General features: G+C 48.7%; 1 protein-coding gene across 3 annotated transcripts in view; it reads right to left on the bottom strand.

Annotated features, from left to right (window-relative positions):
- Positions 1–21,147, bottom strand: part of LOC104680321 (signal transducer and activator of transcription 5B) — a 90,776-nt gene that overhangs the window by 2,818 nt on the left and 66,811 nt on the right. For all 3 annotated transcript variants that reach the window (XM_030924133.1, XM_030924132.1, XM_030924135.1), the window contains 13 exons: positions 19,576–19,706; positions 19,176–19,327; positions 18,585–18,740; positions 17,999–18,178; positions 17,229–17,316; positions 17,012–17,134; positions 15,534–15,626; positions 9,907–10,113; positions 8,396–8,490; positions 8,165–8,295; positions 5,670–5,840; positions 758–809; positions 296–403 (listed from right to left, as the gene is read on the bottom strand). In XM_030924133.1, coding sequence (XP_030779993.1) covers positions 296–403; positions 758–809; positions 5,670–5,840; positions 8,165–8,295; positions 8,396–8,490; positions 9,907–10,113; positions 15,534–15,626; positions 17,012–17,134; positions 17,229–17,316; positions 17,999–18,178; positions 18,585–18,740; positions 19,176–19,327; positions 19,576–19,706 — 1,687 coding nt within the window. The remainder of the gene's footprint in view (positions 1–295; positions 404–757; positions 810–5,669; positions 5,841–8,164; positions 8,296–8,395; positions 8,491–9,906; positions 10,114–15,533; positions 15,627–17,011; positions 17,135–17,228; positions 17,317–17,998; positions 18,179–18,584; positions 18,741–19,175; positions 19,328–19,575; positions 19,707–21,147) is intronic.

Genomic DNA, 21,147 nt, shown 5'->3' with positions numbered 1-21,147 from the left:
CAGTTACCTCTCACAACGGCTGTCCAGACATAGCACAACTCCACTCAGTCCTTAGACCAAGAAAAATATCCATTTTGAGAGAGGGGAACAGATGACATTTGCCCAACCCGACTCTAAACCACCAATCACTTCTGGTCAAATCTCTCCCGCCCAAAGGCCAGAGCCCGGGCCAGGGCTGGCTGCTCTCAGACCTAGAGGAGCTCTAGATTCCTTTGCCCACCAGCCCTCCAGGGGTCCAGCCTGGGGCCAAGCCCCCAGTTCCTCCCCTGTGGACCCCAACAAGAACACCACCTACTTCTGTGGGTACATGTTATAGTGAGCCTGGGGGCACACAGCTGGGGAGGGGGCCTGGTCCATGTACGTGGCACTGCCGCTCCCGGCATCTGCAGATGCGTTCACAAACCTGCAGAAGAAAGAAAACAGCTTCAGCTGCCAGGGAGGCCAGGGCAGCTGCCAGGGAGGCCAGGGCAGCTGCCGGGGAGGCCAGGGCAGCTGAGGGGGAGGGGACCGAGGGGCATGTCTGTCTTTCTCAGGGTGTAGAAGGACAAAGTGCCCACTTGGCCCTGGAGCTCCAGGTACAGGAGTGGGCACTCGGGTACTGGCACAGCGTGACCAAGCCCAGGTCCCTCCCCGGGGCTGAGACAGGTTTCCTGGGGGAGCAGAAAGCTGGGCCCAGGATCAGGATGAGGGGCAGGAGGCAGGGTCTGGGATAGGAGGAAAGAGGCAGACGGAGGGCCAGAGCCACCTGGACACTTACTCAGGGACCACTTGCTTGATCTGTGGCTTCACGTATCCGTCAACGGCTTTAGCTGCCAAAGGGAGAAGGTGGTGAATCAAAGTGCTCAAGTGAAATAAAAATGTGATTGATCTTCCTTATGAATCGTATCTTTTCTTAGGACAGAACACAGCCACCTAACTTATCTAAGGATATGACACAAGCCCTTAATATTTCTTTCGTGTTTGTTTTTTGAAACAGTCTCGCTCTGTCGCCCAGGCTGGACTGCAGTGGTGCAATCTCGGCTCACTGCAGCCTCTGCCTCCCAGGTTCAAATGATTCTCATGCCTCAGCCTCCTGAGTAGCTGGATTACAGATGCACCACCACACTTTGGCTAATATTTGCATTTTTAGTAGAGACGGGGTTCCACCATGTTGCCCAGGCTGTTTTCTAACTCCTGACCTCAAGTGATCTGCCCACCTTGGCCCTGCAAAGTGCTGGGATTACAGGAGTGAGCCACTGCACTTGGCCAAGCATTTAATATTTCAATCTGTTAGGAAGACCTGGTAAAGGAGAAGGTCAGCACTAAAACTGAAATTCAAGATATCTTCCAAATTGGCTTGGATGTTTCAATAAATTCTTCAAACCACGGAAACTATGTACTTCAATACAAATCTAAGTCAAGCACTAATTGCGTACTAATTAAAAAAAAAAATACCTTGAAAAGCTTAAAGTCCAAGATGCAGCAGAGTAGACAGGATTTGTTCTACCTGACCCAGGGGATAAAATCAGGACCAGGAGGAACAGGTCCTAAGAGGACAAATGTTCAGTCATGTAGGGAGAATATTCTAAGTAGAACTGCCCAGAAAAGAAATGATTTATCTTAGGAAGGACTGATTTCCTTGTCACTGGAAGTTTTCTTTTTTTTCTTTTTTGACAGAGTCTCGCTCTGTTGCCCACGCTGCAGTGCAGTGGTGCGATCTCAGCTCACTGCAACCTCCACCTCCTGGGTTCAAGCGATTCTCGTGCTTCAGTCTCCTGAGTAGCTGGGATTACAGGTGCGTGACACCAAGCCCAGCTAATTTTTGTATTTTTGGTAGAGATGGGGTTTCTTCATATTGGTCAGGTCTCAAACCCCTGACCTCAAGTGATCCACCAATTTGGCCTCCCAAAGTGCTGGGATTACAGGTGTGAGCCACAGTGCCTGACCATCATTGGAGGTTTTCAAGCAGAAGGTGCATACACACTGGTCAGGGATCCTATGGAAAGGCCTAGACACTGGAGAGCCACTGATCTGACCTGATGATGTCTGAGGTTCCTCTAACGAATGTCTAGTCTTTCAGGAAAGGGAAGGCTACTTTTCCCAGCACGTGCACGCTTCTTCACACCTGGTGCTTCCGCATTTGGGGTACTTTGATGTCACTAGTCCCAGTGAGCGATGTTGGTGCCAAGAATGCGATGTGTCCTTTGCTTCCCACAGAATCCCCACTGGGATGTGGCAGATGAGCAGATAAACCTGCACATGATCTGGTCGACCAGTTACCTTTTCAGAAGGCTGACTATGGAAATCCAGGTAAGCAGGTAGTAAGAATGTGATATCTGACATGGGAGAATGAAGTCTTGTTTCTGGGTATGTGAATACAGGAATCAGTACAACGTTAATTATACTAGGCAAGGACGATCCCACTATGATTACAGGACAAAGAGCTTGTCATTTAAGTAGCCCAAGAGGGTGAAATGCTGCAGGGTTCACCAATTGCTTATTACCCGAATCTTCTTCTTCCAGGGCTTCCAGTGTCAGGAGTGACCTTTTCATAATACCTCATGTTTTTTGGTGCTTTACAGTGTATAGACAATTTTATAGATTGGCTAAGAAGCTAAAAACCAAAGAAATGCTGCCAGAAATAGGACTTTTCTTTTCTGAAACAGGATCTTACTCTGTCACATATGCTACAGTGCAATGGCACAATCATAGCTCATTGCAGCCTCTAATTCCTGGGCTCAACCAATCCTCCAGCCTCTGCCTTCTGAGTAGCTGGGACTACAGGCATGTGCCACCAAGCGCAGCTCACTTTTATTTTTTTGTAGATATTGAGTCTCACTATGTTGCCCAGGCTGGTCTCAAACTCCTACGCTCAAGCAATCCTCCTTCCTTGGCCTACAGGCATGAGACACTGTGCCCAAGCCCAAATTATAAGTATCTTAAATAACGAACAATGTAACTAACCATACAATGGGATTGTAGGCAATCATCAAAATGATGTTGGAAGATTACATTTACTGAGCTGTAACTCTGCACAGGATATATATATTTTTTGCGGCAGTCTTGCTCTGTTCTCAGGCTGGAGTGCAGTGGCGTGATCTCAGCTCACTGCAACCTCCGCCTCCCGGGTTCAAGTGATTCTCTTGCCTCAGCCTCCTGAGTAGTGGGATTACGGGTGTCTGCCACCACGCCTGGCTAATTTTTGTATTTTTTTTTAGTAGAGATGAGGTTTCACCATGTTGGTCAGGCTGGTCTCGAACTCTCGACCTCAAGTGATCTGCCTGCCTCGGCCTCCCAAAGTGCTGGGATTACAGGCATGAGCCACCATGCCCAGCTACATAGGATATATTTCCAAGTGAAAAAAATAAAAAGTCACAAAAAATTATATATGGTATGGTCCAAACCCCAACCTTTTACCCTGAACTCCAAGGCTGGAGTGCTCTGACCTCAGCTCCTACCACTTATCTTCCCTGCTCAACAGGCTCCAGCCTCCCTGGCCCTCCTGAGGCTTTCCAGACATGCCCATTCTCAACCCAGGATTTTTGTACTTGTTCTCTCGGCATAGAATGTTTTTTCTCTAGATCTTTGTATGGCTAGCTTCCTCACTTCATTTATGTCTATTCAAAATCACATCCTGGCTGGGTACAGACTCACGCCTATAATCCCAGAACCTTGGGGGACTGAGGAAGGAGCATTGCTTGAGCCCAGGAATTTGAGACCAGTCTGGGAAACATAGCAAGACCCCAGATCTACAAAAATAAAATAATTAACCAGAATTGGTGGTGCATGCCTGTAGTCTCAACTATGTGGGAGGCTCAGGTGGGAGGATCCCTTGAGCCTAGCAGTTGGAGACTGCAGTGAGCAATGTACTCCAGCCTGGGCAACAAAGTGAGACCCTGTCTCAAAAACAAAAACAAAAACAAAAACAAAAACAAAAAAAAACATGTCCTCAGAGAAACCCCCTTTGACCACTCTAGTAAAATAACACCTCCATTCTCCTCCCTGCCACTTCTCTATCCCTCTACCTTGCTTTGTCTTCAGAGCGCCCATCACCAAATGAATACATTTGTGTTTTGTTTGTTTGTTTTTGAGATGGAGTCTCACTCTGTTACCCAAGCTGGAGTGCAGTGGCACAATCTCGGCTCACTGCAACCTCCCCCTCCCTGGTTCAAGCGATTCTCCTGTCTCAGCCTCCCAAGTAGTTGGAATTACAGGCGCCCGCCACCACACCCAGCTACTTTTTGTATTTTTAGTAGAGATGGGGTTTCATCACATTGGCCAGGCTGGTTTCAAACTCCTGACCTTGGGTGATCTACCCGCCTCAGCCTCCCAAAAGGCTGGGATTACAGGCATGAGCCACTGCTCCTGGCCTGAATATATGTTTCCTTGTTTATGGTCTTCATTCTGCTGCTAGATTTAACCCCCAAACAGGAAGTTCAAACATCAGGTGATGCAATGTATAATACATATCTGTTTAGAGAGTGCAAAAATAGTCACTAAATCATCCATAGAGGTTAATCTCTAGATGAGAGATGTTGTGTGGTATCTGTTTTTTTGTTTTTGTTTTTGAGACGGAGTTTCACTCTTGTTGCCTAGGCTGGAGTGCAATAGCACGATCTCAGCTCACTGCAACCTCCACCTCCTGGCTTCAGCCTCCCAAAGTGCTGGGATTATAGGAGTGAACCACCATGCCGAACTTTCTTTTTTTTTTTGATCCTGAGTCTCACTCTATTGCCCAGGCTGGAGTGCAGTGGCATAGTCTCAGCTCACTGCAATCTCCACCTCCCGGGTTCAAGTGATTCTCATGCCTCAGTCTCCCGAGTAGCTGCGATTACAGGTGCCCGCCACCACACCTAATTTTTGTATTTTTTGTAGAGATGGGGTTTCACCATGTTGGCCAGGCTGGTCTGGAACTCCTGACCTCAAATGATCCGCCTGCCTTGGCCTCCCAAAGTGCTGGGATTACAGGCGTGACCCACCGTACCCGGCCTGTTTTCTTTTTCATGCCTTTATGCGTCTTCTGAAAATTTTATAATAAATATGTAATACTTCTAAACTCAGAAGGCAATAAAACTCTCTCTGTCATGAAAAACAAAATTTTACCTCTCTAATTTTGTTTGATCTAAGCTTGTATTAAAAAGAATGTTTTCGGGGCCGGGCGCGGTGGCTCAAGCCTGTAATCCCAGCACTTTGGGAGGCCGAGACGGGCGGATCACGAGGTCAGGAGATCGAGACCATCCTGGCTAATACGGTGAAACCCCGTCTCTACTAAAAAATACAAAAAACCAGCCGGGCGACGAGGCGGGCGCCTGTAGTCCCAGCTACTCGGGAGGCTGAGACAGGAGAATGGCGTCAACCTGGGAGGCGGAGCTTGCAGTGAGCTGAGAGCCGGCCACTGCACTCCAGCCTGGGCGGCAGAGCAAGACTCCGTCTCAAAAAAAAAAAAAAAAAAAAAAGAATGTTTTCTTCAATTTGATATTTGGGATTAGTGGCAGATGTGTTTTTTGTACAACTGAAGAATCCAGCCCAGGGTTTACATCTGCCCTGGAAAATGCTCAAACTGCTCTCACTGAATGGTAATCGTGTGGGTTTTCATGCAAGAGAGATAACACACGCACGCACACACACAGGCACACACACACACACACACACACACACACAAAATCAAATCAGAATGCGAACACTGTTACCAGTAGCAGACTCGCAGGGAACTGGTGTGTAGTATTTGGAGTATACTTCATCTTTCGGCCGATCAGGAAACACGTAGATAAGGTAATTCAAGTCTCCCAAGCGGTCGGCTAGGGACCGAATGGAGAAGTCTCTGGTGGTAAAAGGCATCAGATTCCAAAACATTCTTTCCTCTAGATCAATAAACAGAACAATCACATTCTAAACATGATTTCTGAATAGGAAATCTTAAAACCCAAACATACTATAAATTCAAGTTTGCCATTATAATGGCTCCAATAAAATCTCCACTGAAAAATAACCATGGGTTACAGATGAAATATTTTTATTTATTTACGTATTTACTTATTTTGAGACGGAGTCTCACTCTGTTACCAGGCTGGACTGCAGTAGCGCAATCTTGGCTCACTGCAACCTCCAACTCCCCAGTTCAAGCAATTCTCCTGCCTCAGCCTCCCAAGTAGCTGGGATTACAGGCACGTGCCACCACACCCAGCTAATTTTGTATTTTTAGTAGAGATGGGGTTTCACTATGTTGGCCCGGCCTGAAATAGTTTTAAAAGCCACGGGTAGGGGCCAGGCATGGTGGCTCACACCTGTAATCCCACACTTTTGGAGGCCCAGACAGGTGGATCACCTGAGGTCAGGAGTTTGAGACCAGCCTGGCCAACATGATGAAACCCCATCTCTACTAAAAATACAAAAATCAGCCAATTGTGGTGGCGCTCATCCGTAGTCCCAGGTACTATGCTGAGGCGGGAGGATGGCTTGAAGCTGGGAGGTGGAGGTTGCAGTGAGCTGAGATCATGACACTGCACTCCAGCCTGGGTGACAGACTCCATCTCAAAAAATAAAAAATAAAATAAAATAAAAATAAAAGCCATGGGTAGATAAGCAGGTAATACACCAATCACTTCCCAAGAGATCCAATGATCTCAGATGTTTCAAGTTCAAACAGTATTCTGGTCCTCAGTAGAAGAAATAGTTCTTACTGACCCCCGATCCCTGATTCCCCATACAAAGATATATAAGAGCTAGGAAGCATGCCCACAACCAGAGAAAGCATAAGAGCTATTAAAAGTGATTTTTTTTTTTTTTTTTTTTTTTGAGATTTAGTCTTGCTCTGTTGCCCAGGCTGGAGTGCAGTGGCGCCATCTCGGCTCACTGCAAGCTCTGCCTTCTGGGTTCATGCCATTCTCCTGCCTCAGCTTCCCAAGTAGCTGGGACTACAGGTGCCCACCACCACACCCGGCTAATTTTTTTGTATTTTTAGTAGAGACGGGGTTTCACCGTGTTAGCCAGGATGGTCTCCATCTCCTGACCTCATGATCCACCCGCCCTGGCCTCCCAAAGTGCTGGGATTACAGGTGTGAGCCACCATGCCCAGCCTTTTTGTTTGTTTGTTTAAGAGACAGGGTCTTACTCTGTTGCCCAGGCTGGAGTACAGTAATGTGATCATGACTCACTGTAACCTTGAACTCCTGGGGTCAAGTGATCATCTCGCCTCACCCTCCAGAGTAGTTGGGACTACAGGCGCACACCATGAGCACCACCATGCCCAGCTAATTAACTTATTTATTTATTTACTTAGAGACAGGGGCTTGCTATGTTGTCCAGGCTGGTCTTAAACTCATGGCCTCAAGAGATCCTCCTGCCTGAGGCTCCCAAAGTGCTGGGATTACAGGCATGAGCCACCGTACCCAGCCAAAAGTTATTAAAAACTTTAATTCACAGAAAACGAACTAGCAAGCTACCCTTACTGTGAGGGTCAGAGGTGAGAACTAACATTCCTGATGGCCTGGTGCAGTGGCTCACGCCCGTAATTCCAATACTTTGGGAGGCCGAAGCAGAGGATTGTTTGAGCCCAGGAGTTTGAGACCACCCTGGGCAACATACAAACAATTTAAAAATTAGATTGTGGTCTAATTTGTGTGGTGGTGCGTGTCTGTGGTCCCAGCTAATCAGGAGGCTAAGGCAGGAGGATTGCTTGAGGCCAGGAGGTCGAGGCTACAGTGAGCCATGTTTGTGCCACTGCACTCCCGCCCAGGCAAAAGAGTGAGACCCTGTTTCAAAAAAAGAAAAGAACTAACATCTTGGGTAGAATGATTGATGGCAATATCCGTATGTTAAAAGGAATATTTTTACTACTGTAAAAACTCCAAATCATCAAAGTAATTCTTCACTGAAATAAGCTTTATGCAGAGTAATACAATAAGGCAAACATTTTAAGAGGGAAGCAACTGAGATTCTGCACAGACTCTTGTATCACAGGTAGCCATGTCACGGTTTAACTTTCATGTATAACCAAATTAGTCATTGTTTTTCCCATATTAGTATTTTTCATAGGCTGCTTTATTAAAAGTATGTCATGGCTATACATTTGTGTTTCCCCTAATTAGTACTGACCCCAATAAATAGTAAGTACCCACTAAATTATTTGTTAAAATAATTTTGTAACAAAAGCAGCAAACTTTGGACATAAGGGAGGGGCACTCACGAGAATCAAACTTCCAAGCAATGGTGATGCCGCCAATTTCTGAGTCACTGAATCTCAGCAGGAAGGTCCCATCTGGCTTGTTAATGAGTAGGTCATGGGCCTGTTGCTTGTTTACAAACCCCAAAATGGCCCTGGATCACCAAGGACAAAGGACAGAAGCAGAGTGTGACTTATGATGCCAGAAAGAAGACCTTCAGACTCTGTTGATGCCTTAAGAATAATGATTCTCACCCATCATTCCAATGAGGCTTGAGATGTTTTTTTAACACTTCCATCACACCGTCAAACCACTGCCAGAAAGTGTAATTCCGTCCTGGTAAATTCTCCTGGTTGGAGATACAACAGTGAACACAAGAAAACAAGAGTAACACCTGGAATATTATACACATATTTAATTGGAAAAATTAAATGGGAAACAAACATCTATCCTTGTCAGAGGTGTACAAATATCCCCACCTACCTGAGTTTTACCTAATGGTCCCATGGAGAAGAAAAGAGGCAAGAAGGGGAAAATACCACACTGCAGTTACCAGCACCCAGTGGGGTCCTGCTATAGACACTTTCACCTGAGGCTGGGCTGACCCGTCCCTTGCTAGTTTTGATGTGTGGTCTGTGACCAGCAGCATCACTGTCACCTGGGCGCTTCTGAGAAATGCACATTGTTAGGCTCCAAATTAAGGACATTTAAAATACCTTGGGGGTGGGGGGGGCGCGCAGAAAAAGAAACAAAAGTTAAATTAAAATCAAAGTGATGCTGGGCGTGGTGGCTCATGCATGTAATCCCAGCACTTTGGGAGACCGAGGTAGGCAGATCACTTGAGGTCAGGAGTTTGAGACCAGCCTGGCCAACATGGTGAAACCCTGTCTCTACTAAAAACACAAAAATTAGCTGGACATTGTGGCAGGTGCCTGTAATCCCAGCTACTCAGGAGGCTGGGGCAGAAATGCTTGAATCTGGGAGACGGAGGTTGCAGTGAGCCGAGACCGCACCACTGCACTCCTTGTGACAGAGCAAGCCACCATCTCAAAAATAAATAAATAAACAAAAATAAATAGGGTAGGCGCAGTGGCTCATGCCTGTAATCCCAGCACTTTGGGAGGCTGGGGCAGGCAGATCACTTGAGGTCGGGAGTTCGAGACCAGCCTGACCAACATGGAGAAACCCCGTCTCTACTAAAAATACAAAATTAGCCATGTGTGGTGGCGCATGCCTGTAATCCCAGCTACTTGGGAGGCTGAGGCAGGAGAATCACTTGAACCCAGGAGGCGGAGGCTGTGGTGAGCCGAGATTGCTGCCATTGCAGTCCAGCCTGGGCAACAAGAGTGAAACTCTGTCTCAAAAATAAATAAATAAATAAAAATAAAATCAAAGTGACACCTGAATTAGCAGATGCTAGAGGAGAAGTTTCTTTCATCAGCATCCCTTTGTGTGGGTTGAGGGTCCCATAGGAGCCTGATCTGGCATTATACATTCGCATCCCCTCAAAAGCTTTGCTTCTCATGAGCTATGTTAACATCTGCTTTGCTCTATTTCCTTTACAAAGGAAGAAAATGCATTAACTGTAGACGTTTTCTACACGTGACCTGGGTAACTCTCAAGTTGTCCATCTAGTCAGAAGCTTCTATTACTTTTGGTACATTTTATTACAGACATGAAGAATAAGGGCCCAGGGCAGGGAGACTCCTGAGAATGTCTAGTTGGGAGGGACAGATCTAACAGCTGCTGGTGGCCAGGCCCCTACCCTGTTGAACTGGGACCAGGACACAGACAGGCCGCTGTAGTCCTCCAGGTGGCTGCTGCTGTTGTTGAACAGTTTCTGCGCCAGGAACACAAGGTTCTCCTTGGTCAGGCCCCGGTTGCTCTGCACTTCGGCCTTGAATTTCATGTTGAGCGCCTCACACAGCTGTGGCCACAGCACTTTGTCAGGCACGGCAAATGGCACCCTGCCCTGAGAGGGAGAGAGGCCAGAATCTGATGAGAAAACAGTTGCATGATTTATTCCCTCAAGCCACAAAAGAAAAACACTGATGGCTGGGAGTGGTTACAAACACTTGTCTTGCAGGGCCTGAGGATAAATTCGGACTCTGCCGGGGTACATAGTTCTGTGAAATTCAGAAGGTTCCGGTTCACCTTCTTTACATACAACTAGAAGGTAACCATGCTATCCATGTTGTTTTGTAAATAAGCTGCTGAACTAACAGTCAAATCCTTTGTTTTAACAGCCACAACCAAAACATAACCAAGGTCCGGCTGTTAGATTGTAAACACCTTGGGAATTTAGAAATCTGAAAGACTGGTTCTCTAGGTACAAACAGAGAGAGTATGTGCGTATGTGTGTACACATGTCGGCATGTGTGTACACACGTGGAATCCTTGCCCTCAACTCCTTCTGCCAAGAACTCTAGCTCAAAGTAAAACAACTTGGTACGGAAGAGTGGAAATTTTGAGTTGGATGGATTTATTGAGAAATAGGTTAGAACATTAACTTTATTTATTTTTTTTTTATTTAATTTTTATTTTTTTTTTTTTGAGATGGAGTCTCGCTCTGTCACCCAGGCTGGAGTGCTGTGGCCGGATCTCAGCTCACTGCAAGCTCCGCCTCCCGGGTTCACGCCATTCTCCTGTCTCAGCCTCCCGAGTAGCTGGGACTACAGGCGCCGCCACATCGCCCGGCTAGTTTTTTGTAGTTTTTAGTAGAGACGGGGTTTCACCGTGTTAGCCAGGATGGTCTCGATCTCCTGACCTCGTGATCCGCCCGTCTCGGCCTCCCAAAGTGCTGGGATTACAGGCTTGAGCCACCGCGCCCGGCCAGAACATTAACTTTTAATAAACTGCTTTTCAACCCGTTCGACCACAGTACTCCATTTTATTTTGTTATAAACCTTTTTTCAATAGGTCATTTTCACATGATTTAAAATTCAAAAAGCATAGATGGCTATACAGTGAAGTCACTCCCTATCCCTGTCTCCCAGCAACACAGTTCTTTTCTTTAAAGGCACCTAACAGGCCGGGCGCGGTGGCTCAAGCCTGTAATCCCAGCACTTTGGGAGGCCGAGACGGGCGGATCACGAGGTCAGGAGATCGAGACCATCCTGGCTAACACGGTGAAACCCCGTCTCTACTAAAAAATACAAAAAAACTAGCCGGGCGAGGTGGCGGGCGCCTGTAGTCCCAGCTACTTGGGAGGCTGAGGCAGGAGAATGGCGTAAACCCGGGAGGTAGAGCTTGCAGTGAGCAGAGATCCGGCCACTGCACTCCAGCCTGGGTGACAGAGCGAAACTCCGTCTCAAAAAAAAAAAAAAAAAAGGCACCTAACAGTTTCTTGTGTATCCCACCAAAGATATTCTATGCATGCCAGCAATGACATATCTTTTTCCTTTTCTTCATAAATGGTAGCACAAAATCCACATGTTCTGCATTTTCCTCTTTTCACTTAATCCTCTATCTGGGAGACCTCATATCAGCACATAAAGAAATTTCGCCAGACCCCCATAGATGGGCATCAGTGTTACAGCCTCATCTTTAGCTATTAACTAACAATGCTGCAATGTTCTTATGTTATTTGACCCATAGGACACATAGGCAAATACATCTGAGGAATCAATTTCCACAAGTATTTTATTTTATTTTTTAGGTAAGATCTCGCTCTGTCATCCAGGCTGGAGTGCAGTGGCCCAATGCTTGGCTCATTGCAACCTCTGCCTCCTCGGCTCAAGCAATTTTCCTACTTTAGCCTCCCCAACAGCTGGGACTACAGGCGTGTACCACCATGCCTGGCTAATTTTTGTGTGTTTTGTAGAGACAGGGTTTTGCCATGTTGACAAGGCTGGCCTCAAATTCCTGGGTTCAAAAGATCCGCTTGCCTTGGTCTCCCAAACTGCTGGGATTGCAGGCATAAACCACTGTGCCTGGCCACAAGTCTTTATTTTTTATTTTTTAGTTTTTTGAGATGGAGTCTCACTGTGTTGCCCAGGCTGGAGTGTAGTGGCACTATCTCGGGTCACTACAACCTCTGCCTCCCAGGTTCAAGTGATTCTCCTGCCTCAGCCTCCCGAGTAGGTGAGATTACAGGCATGCATCACCATGCCCAGCTAATTTTTGTATTTTTAGTAGAGATGAGAGTCTCACCATGTTGGCCAAGCTGGTCTCGAATTCCTGACCTCAAATGATCCACCCGCCTTGGCCTCCCAAAGTGCTGGGATTACAGGTGTAAGCCACCGTGCCCAGCTGCAAGTCTTTATTTTAACATAACATAAGGTCAGCTGGGTGCAGTGGCTCATGCCTGTAATCCCGGCACTTTGAAAGGCTGAGGTGGGTGGATCACTTGAGGTCAAGAATTCGAGACCAGCCTGGCCAACATGGTGAGACCTGGGCTCTACTGAAAACATAAAACTAACTGGATGTGGTGGCATGCACCTGTAATCCCAGCTTCTCAGGAGGCCGAGGCAGGAGAATCGCTTGAACCCAGAAGGCAGAAGCTGCAGTGACCTGAGATAATGCCACTGTACTCCAGCCTGGGTGACAGAGCAAGACTCCGTCTCAAAAAATTAAAAAAAAAAAATAGCATAAGATGTAAGTAGTCATTAACATAGCTGAGAATGTTAAAAATGCTTATTTATTTAGACAGGATACTTCAGTAATTACATGGTGCAGGAGATGCCAAAGGTACACAAAGAGCGAGATCTGTGGACAGGCAGGGAAGGAAATGAGAGATGTAACAATCTTATCCAGTAGGCTTATAAGGACAAGAGGCAGCAGTTTCAAACAGGAGCTTCTAATTCAGAGTTTGTAAGTGAAGCATGGTAGAATCTCTTTTAAAAAATCTCACCTTTGCAGTAAAATACTTTTTCTCTAAAGAGGACTGTTGGAAACATAAGCCTCTTCACATGAGCCAGAAGGTTCCGTTTCACCTTCTTAACACACAACTGGAAGGTACCCCATGCTATCCATGCTGTTCTGTAAATGAGCTGCTGAACTAACAGTCAAATCCTATATTCTAACAGCCACAAAACAAAATATAATCAAGGTTTGTTGGATATACTTAGAGAAGGACATACTCTTATGTCCCAAATGATAACCCTTTTATCATGCTTTTACGGGCTAATCTCTACTGGAAACATGTAACAAATGACCTTTGTCTACTAAAAAAATTTTTTTTTTTTTTTTTTTTTTTGAGATGGAGTCTTGCTCTGTCGCCCGGGCTGGAGTGCAGTGGCCAGATCTCAGCTCACTGCAAGCTCCGCCTCCCGGGTTCACGCCATTCTCCTGCCTCAGCCTCCCGAGTAGCTGGGACTACAGGCGCCCGCCACCTCGCCCGGCTAGTTTTTTGTATTTTTAGTAGAGACGGGGTTTCACTGTGTTAGCCAGGATGGTCTCGATCTCCTGACCTTGTGATCCGCCCGTCTCGGCCTCCCAAAGTGCTGGGATTACAGGCTTGAGCCACCGCGCCCGGCCTAAAAAATTTTTTTTTATTTGAGACAGGGTGTCGCTTTGTCACCCAGGCTGGAGTACAGTGGCGCAATCTTGGCTCACTGCAGCCTAGACCTCGTGGGCTCAAGCGATCCTCCTGGCCTCAGCCCCCCAAGTAGCTGGGACTACAGGCTGGTGTACCACGCCCGGGTAATTTTTTGGTATTTTTTGTAGAGACGGATTTTGCCATGTTGCCTAGGCTAGTCTGGAGCTCAAGGGATCTGCCTGCCTTGGCCTCCTGGGGTGCTAGGATTACAGGCGTGAGCCACCGCACCCAGCCTATGAGATCTTTAAAATGCTCATCGAGCAGCAGGCTAGCGGGATTCAGATAACGTTTGGGGGCATAAATCCACCAAATTACATCTTCCTTGATACAAAGCATCTCATTCTTCATGAGACCTGGAATGAATCACAGAAACTAAAATTTGGAAAAGACATTTAATAGCATCTTCATTTATCAAAAGGAAGAGGATATGAAGCAACTTCTATGCTAAAGTAAGCCTCTCGAGACATCTAACTTCTGGAGTGAACCTGGGAGTCCCAAATCCCATTCATAGTTTCACCCAAGGATTCGAAATAATATTGACTGGGTACTGACTGTGTGGCAAGCATTTTCTATGTTATCTAATTTAATCTTCCTAACAATGCTGTGGAGCAAGAGTATCCCTGTGCTGCAGACACCTGCTGGAAGCTCAGGCTCAGAGAGGTAAAGTGAACTGCCCGTGTGTTCATGGAGTGAGGAAATGGTGGAGTCTCAGTTCAAACCCTGGCCCGATGTCAAGCCCATGTTCTTTCCACTTTCCACATTCTTTCTATTCTGCCTCCCACTAAAGAAAATAGCATCTTGGCCGGGCGCGGTGGCTCAAGCCTGTAATCCCAGCACTTTGGGAGGCCGAGACGGGCGGATCACGAGGTCAGGAGATCGAGACCACCCTAGCTAACACCGTGAAACCCCCGTCTCTACTAAAAAATACAAAAAACTAGCCGGGCGAGGTGGCGGGCGCCTGTAGTCCCAGCTACTCGGGAGGTTGAGGCAGGAGAATGGCGTAAACCCGGGAGGCGGAGCTTGCAGTGAGCTGAGATCCGGCCACTGCACTCCAGCCTGGGCGATAGAGCGAGACTCTGTCTCAAAAAAAAAAAAAAAAAAAGAAAGAAAGAAAGAAAATAGCAGCTTTTTTCCTATCCTTTTTTTTTTTTTTTTTGGTTGTTTAATTGAGATGGAGTCTTGCTCTGTCACCCAGGCTGGAGTGCAGTGGTGTGATCTTGGTTCACTGAAATCTCTGCTGGTCGGGTTCAAGTGATTCTTTTTTTTTTTTTTGAGATGGAGTCTTGCTCTGCCGCACAGGCTGGAGTGCAGTGGCCGGCTCTCAGCTCACTGCAAGCTCCGCCTCCCGGGTTCACGCCATTCTCCTGTCTCAGCTCCCGAGTAGCTGGGACTACAGGCGCCCGCCTCGTCGCCCGGCCAGTTTTTTGTATTTTTTAGTAGAGACGGGGTTTCACCGTATTAGCCAGGATGGTCTCGATCTCCTGACCTCATGATCCGCCCGTCTCGGCCTCCCAAAGTGCTAGGATTACAGGCTTGAGCCACCGCGCCCGGCCGGGTTCAAGTGATTCTTGTGCCTCAGCCTCCCAAGTAGCTGGGATTACAGGCATGTGTCACGACGCCCAGCTAATTTTTTGGTATTTTTTAATAGAAACGGTTTTGCCATGTCGGCCAGGCTGGTCTCGAACTCCTGATCTCAGGTGATCCACCCGCCTCGGCCTCCCAAAATGCTGGGATTGCAGGTGTGAGTCACTGTGCCCGGCCTTTTCCTATGCTTTTTAAAGGGATAATACATGAATGAGATTCATGACATTGGCATTGATTTGGGGACCCACATGCCCGAGAAATCCACTCACAGGCTCTGCAAAAGCATTGTCCCAGAGAACGGTGGCTGTCGCATTGTTGTCCTGGCTGCCATGAACGATCACCACCACTGGCAGGGACAGGGTCTAAAAAGACACAAGAGAAGGCTGAGTGCCCACGAGCCTCAAGTTCTTCTCCTTCCCTGCTTTTTTTTTCTTATTATCACAACACTTTTATTTTCCAAGTTTCAGTTAATGTTTCTCTCACACACAGAATCTAAATGGCCCCAGGAATAATATGACTTTTCACACTGGCACAATCTTAGAAATTTTAAATATTTTACAAGCAATGTTGCTTAGATATTTCTGAAGGATAAAGTTTCTCAAAGTTACATGGAGAACAGGAGAGAGAAAAGAGACTATTGGAGACATTTCTGGGAAAAAATACAAATAACAAATTTAAAACTTACCACAACCTTTACTCAAATTCATCCTGAGTAATGCTTCTCATAATCCATTTTGTAGTCTATCTCTCCAGCTAGTTCAGTTTATTATTGTTTGTTCATGTTTTATTTTTTATTTTTATTTTTTGAGACGGCATCTTGCTCTGTCACCCAGGTTGGAGTGCAATGGCACAGTCGAGGCTCACTGCAACCTCCGCTTCCCAGGTTCAAGTGATTCTCCTGCCTCAGCCTTCCGAGTAGCTAGGATTACAGGCACACACCACCACATCCAGCTATTTTTGTATTTTTTGTAGAGACGGGGTTTCACCATGTTGGCCAGGGTGGTCTCAAACCCCTGACCTTGTGATCCACCCGCCTCAGCCTCCCAAAGTGCTGGGATTACAGGTTTGAGCCACCACGCCTGGCCTATTTTTTATTTTTATTAATTTATTTATTTATTTTTGTCAAGATGGGGTCTCACTATGTTGCCCAGGCTGGTCTGGAATTCCTGAATTCAAGCAAACCTCCTGCCTTGGCCTCCCAAAGTGTTAGGATTACAGATGTGAGCCACTGCACTGGGCCTTGTTTGTTCATGTCTTTTTTTTTTTTTTTTTTTTTTTTTAAGACAGGGTCTCACTCTTTTGCCCAGGTTGGAGTGCAGTGGCACAATCTCGGTTCATTGCAACCTCAGCCTCCCAGGTTCAAGTGATTCTCCTAAGTAGCTGGGATTATAGGCATGTGCCATCAAGCCTGGCTAACTTTTGTACTTTTTAGTAGAGATGGGGTTTCACTGTGTTAGCCACGCTGGTCTTGAACTCCTGACCTCAAGTGACCTGCCTGCCTCAGCCTTCCAAAGTGCTGGGATTATAGGCATGAGCCACTGTGCTCAGGCTTTGTTCATATCTTAAGAGAATCTAAGTGATACAGTTCTCAGGGTGAGGTCAGTCTGTTTTCAGTTTACCAATAGTCAAAAAGAAGATGCTATGTGATAAAAAGAATTATTTTGTAACATAAAGTACACCACACACACGCACACACACACGCGCGCACACACACACACACACACACAGAGCTTAGGGAAGGCTTTACCTTGACTTGAAAAACCAGCTCATTTCCACCAACACTGAACTGGGATTCAAACAGGATTGTAAATTTTTCTTCTGTCACTGACTCTGCCCCACGACGGTCTGACCTCTTAATTCGTTTCAGGGACTGCAAAGGAGAAATACAAGATGAAACGTCAGATGAAAGTTGTTCTCCTCAAAGAACAGGGAAAAATTCATTCTTCCCCTTCTTCCACCCTCACCATATTCCTGAAGTGGGCACTAAGAGTGCCTGTGGCTTGGTGGTACTCCATGACACAGCAGTTGTTCAAGATCTCGCCACTGTAATCACTGCAAATCAGAGAGAGACCAGCTCCAAACCCATGCCAGGGTCTCAGGACATGCGGAGTAAATAATATAATTTGGGGTAGCAGGAAATAGAGAAGTTTGCTAAAAATGTACGTCATTTAGAGGCAATGTTAGCTACATAACATATACATGTAAGGTTCTCGGACGTATCTCTACAAAATGAAACAAGATCAAACTATCTTCACAGAAAACAGTTCCTAGGAGAACTTTTCTGTTTTTTTTTTTTTTTTTTTTTTTTTGAGACGGAGTTTTGCTCTTGTTGCCCAGGCTGGAGTGCAATGGTGTGATCTCGGCTCATTGCAATCTCTGCCTCCCAGGTTCAAGGGATTCCCCTGCCTCAGTCTCTCGAGTAGCTGGGATTACAGGCGCCCACCACCATGCCTGGCTAAATTTTTGTATTTTTAGTAGAGACGGGGTTTCACCATGTTGGTCATACTGGTCTTGAACTCCTGACCTCAGGTGATCTTTCTGCCTCAGCCTCCTAAAGTCCTGGGATTACAGGCGTGAGCCACCGCGCCCAAGAACTTCTTTATGTTCCTTTGCTTATGCCCAGAAGAGGCCAGAAGGGCAAACAGGGATCTGACACAGGAGGCAGAATTCTTTTTTATCCTGTTGCCAGGACACGAGACAAGTAGCAGGGAATGAGAAGAAGCTGCACAATTACTTGCGGGTGTTCTCGTTCTTGAGCAGAGACTTGGCCTGCTGCTCACTGATGATGGTGGCCTTCACCTGGGGCGGGTTCATGTGCACGTTCAGCTTCCCGCCCACCAGCAGGCGCACGGTGGCTGCAAACTTGGTCTGGGTCTTCAGGACCTGAGGAGGCTGCTTCTCAATGATGAATGTGCTGCAGGGGACACAGGGACAGATGTACGATGAGGGGTTGGCGCAGGGGAAAGGGACTCTCAGTCCTCCTGTGGTGGGGGTGGGGCTGCCTCCCGCGGGGCTCAGGAGGTGAAGAGCACGGGCACAGCCTCTGTTCCCGGGGAAGCCGTGAGAGTCCGGGGAGAAGATGGAGAGGGGAGTGAGATAACACAGCAGCCGGCATGGGCTGCGGCCCAAGGGCATATCTTGCAGTGTCCACAGGAGAAACCGGGCAAGGGCGGCACCCAGCAGCCACAGCAACTGGAGACGGAGTGGGGAGGGATGAGAGGCACGAAGCGGATCTGCTGGTCTGGAAAGCACCTGTGGCCCCCCACACGCAGTCTGGAGCTGCCCCAAGCTCCTGGGCATGGCCAACAGGCAGCAGTCACCTGGTCACCAGGGCTGAGATGATGTCCGTGATGGTGGCGTTGACCTCAGCCAGCATCTCCTCCACTGGGCCAGGGATGGGCAGCTGCTGGCAGAGGTGCTCAGCCCTGCGGATCTGCTGCCGGTTCTGCCAGATGATCTCGGCCAACTTCTCACACCTGCACGGGAGCCCCAAGGCCAACAGGAGGACAATGCCTTCTCCGCACAGACGCCAGGCCCCAAGACACAGCTCCCCCTCCCCCAGGAAGGCTCTGTGCTTTCACCACACCTCCCACCCATGGGAAGAGCAGAGCTCCCTGCCTCCCAGAATTAGAAACGTACACAGGAGGGGCGACCCTGACTAGGCCCAAACAGCCCGAGCATCACCCCACACACCCGAGCTCTCTCCCACCCCCAAGGACAGCAGCCCCCTTCCTGGGGGAGGTGCACAGGATGGGGGACCAAAGTCTGATTCAGGAACCAGGCCCCCTGGAGAAACAAGAGCTGTCCCAGGATGGAGGGGGCCTGCTGCAGGAGCCAGCACAGGAGGCAGAAGCAGCTAGGGTCCCCACCAGCCCCTCCTGCCCTGCCCTCTGGCCGCCCCACACCATTACCAGGACTGTAGCACGTCCAGGCTGCCCTCGGGGGGCCCGCCGTTCCCGGCCAGCTGCTGCCGCCGCTTCCACTGGATCAGCTCGTCATCTAGGATGATGGTCTGCTGCTTCCGCAGCAGCTGCAGGGTCTTCTGGTGCTTCTCGGCCAGCTCCTGAGGGAAGGGAGGAGAGCAGCCCCTTCTGGGCTCCCAGAGAACACTGCAGGGCCTTGCTGGGCAATGGCAGAGCAGGGCCCAGGCCATTTCCTCTCCCCAAGCTGCTCTGCCTTGCATGGCTCCCAGAAAAATATGCCTCCTGCCCTCCCAGGTTCTGCTCTCATCTGAGCCCCAGTCCTCCCTCAGGTCCCCAGAGACTGACTTCATGGCACCCACACCCAGGAGAGGGCCAGGACCCCACTCACCACGCGGTACTGCTGCAGCGTCTGTGCCTCGCGCTGCAGCCACGCCTCCAGAGACACCTGCTTCTGCTGGAGGGCTGTCTCCCGGCTCAGACGCTCCTGGGGGCTCAGCTGGGCCAGCGGGCCAAACTGAGCTAGAGGAAGGGATAGGAAACCATGACCGTCACCTCCCAGTGTCCAACAGGAGGCCCAGGGAAGCGCACTCACCCGTTCTGGAGCAAGACCCTCCCAGGCTCAGATACTGCATGAAGGGCAAGTCGGGGTTCCTGACAGACACGGGGGGCAAGATGAATGGGCGCCTCAGGAGGTGCCTGTGGGCCCTGCTCGCCAGCCTCCTGACTCTGAGCGTCCCCTCTGGGGGCACACGGATGCTGAGGCAGCTGGGGAAGAGGCCTGCCTGTCTCCTGCCCGCCTGCCCCACAGAGCTGCCAGCCCTCTTCTCACAGCCTGGAATGGGTCTAGGCTGTCTGGGGTGCAAGTGTGTCCATGCCCTTGACTGTGGGTGAACCTGGGGAAATCGCTTTCCTTTCTGTGCCTTGGCTTCCCCACATGTAAAACAGGAGATTCTTGGCACCTGCCTCAGTGGGGCGCTTGAAGATTAAATACGTGAGGACATGGAAGATGCCAGAAAGCTTCCTGGCATGGGTGAGCTCTGTGTGAGGTTCGTCCTTCTTGGTTAATGGGGAACAGGACAGAGAGAAGAGGTGACAGAGACAAGCAGTTGCTCGGCCCCATCCCTCCCGCAGCAAGGCCTCCTCAGGGGCCCCCGGCCCCGGTGGCTGTGTCTTGTCCCTGAGCACAGCTGTCCCCCGTCAGGGGAGGATGAGATTCTCGAGGGGCTGGAAGGGGCCCAGCATGTTTGTCCAGGTTGGCTCACTGTGAGCCCAGCCGACCAACCAGGGGAGACAGACAGACAGACAGCAGAGGAGAGCGTGTCCAGGGCCACTAGGGATGCAGAGCCACCAAGATTCTCTCAGGAAAGGGAGGCCGGAGGGAGGTGGCTTCTCTCCACACCATCTGTGAGGAGTCATTGATGGTGGGACAGGGAGTAAATCAGGCCTCACTACCTTTTAAAAATTACTATGAAATAGGTAAGACACAGGGAACATGGAACACAGGAGCACCTGTGTATCAATAACCCAGCCTAAGAAACTAGACATGTCCACAGTTACAGCCACCACCAGCAGACCCACCCCACCCTCCCAACAACAGACCCTCTCCACCACGCTGGGACTATTAATCCCTTCCCATCACCTTCTCAACAGCCCAGCATCCTTGCTTGAGCTGAGTCAGAAGATGCGTGCATCAGCATGTCTCAGTCGAGTTCCTGGCTGGCCCCTGAGGGTCATGTCACCCTGATCCCAGCCCTGTCCCATGGGATGCACAAGCTGGGACAGACAAAAGCAACTCTATGTAGCCAGGAACAGCCCAGAGCTAGAACTCAGAAATATGGCTCCAATCTCACTGCAGGTATCAAGCAGGAAGAGGATCATCCAGGCACGGACAGATCCGAGGCGTCTGCATGGCCACCTCAGGAATCCTGCCCAGCCACAGGGAGGGTGGTGGTGATTCCAA

The sequence above is a fragment of the Rhinopithecus roxellana genome, chromosome 19 (genome assembly GCF_007565055.1).
Source record: "Rhinopithecus roxellana isolate Shanxi Qingling chromosome 19, ASM756505v1, whole genome shotgun sequence".
Taxonomy (NCBI): Eukaryota; Metazoa; Chordata; class Mammalia; order Primates; family Cercopithecidae; genus Rhinopithecus; species Rhinopithecus roxellana.
The sequence above is the reverse complement of the archived record's forward strand: the minus strand, read 5'-3'. Positions and strand labels throughout refer to the sequence as shown.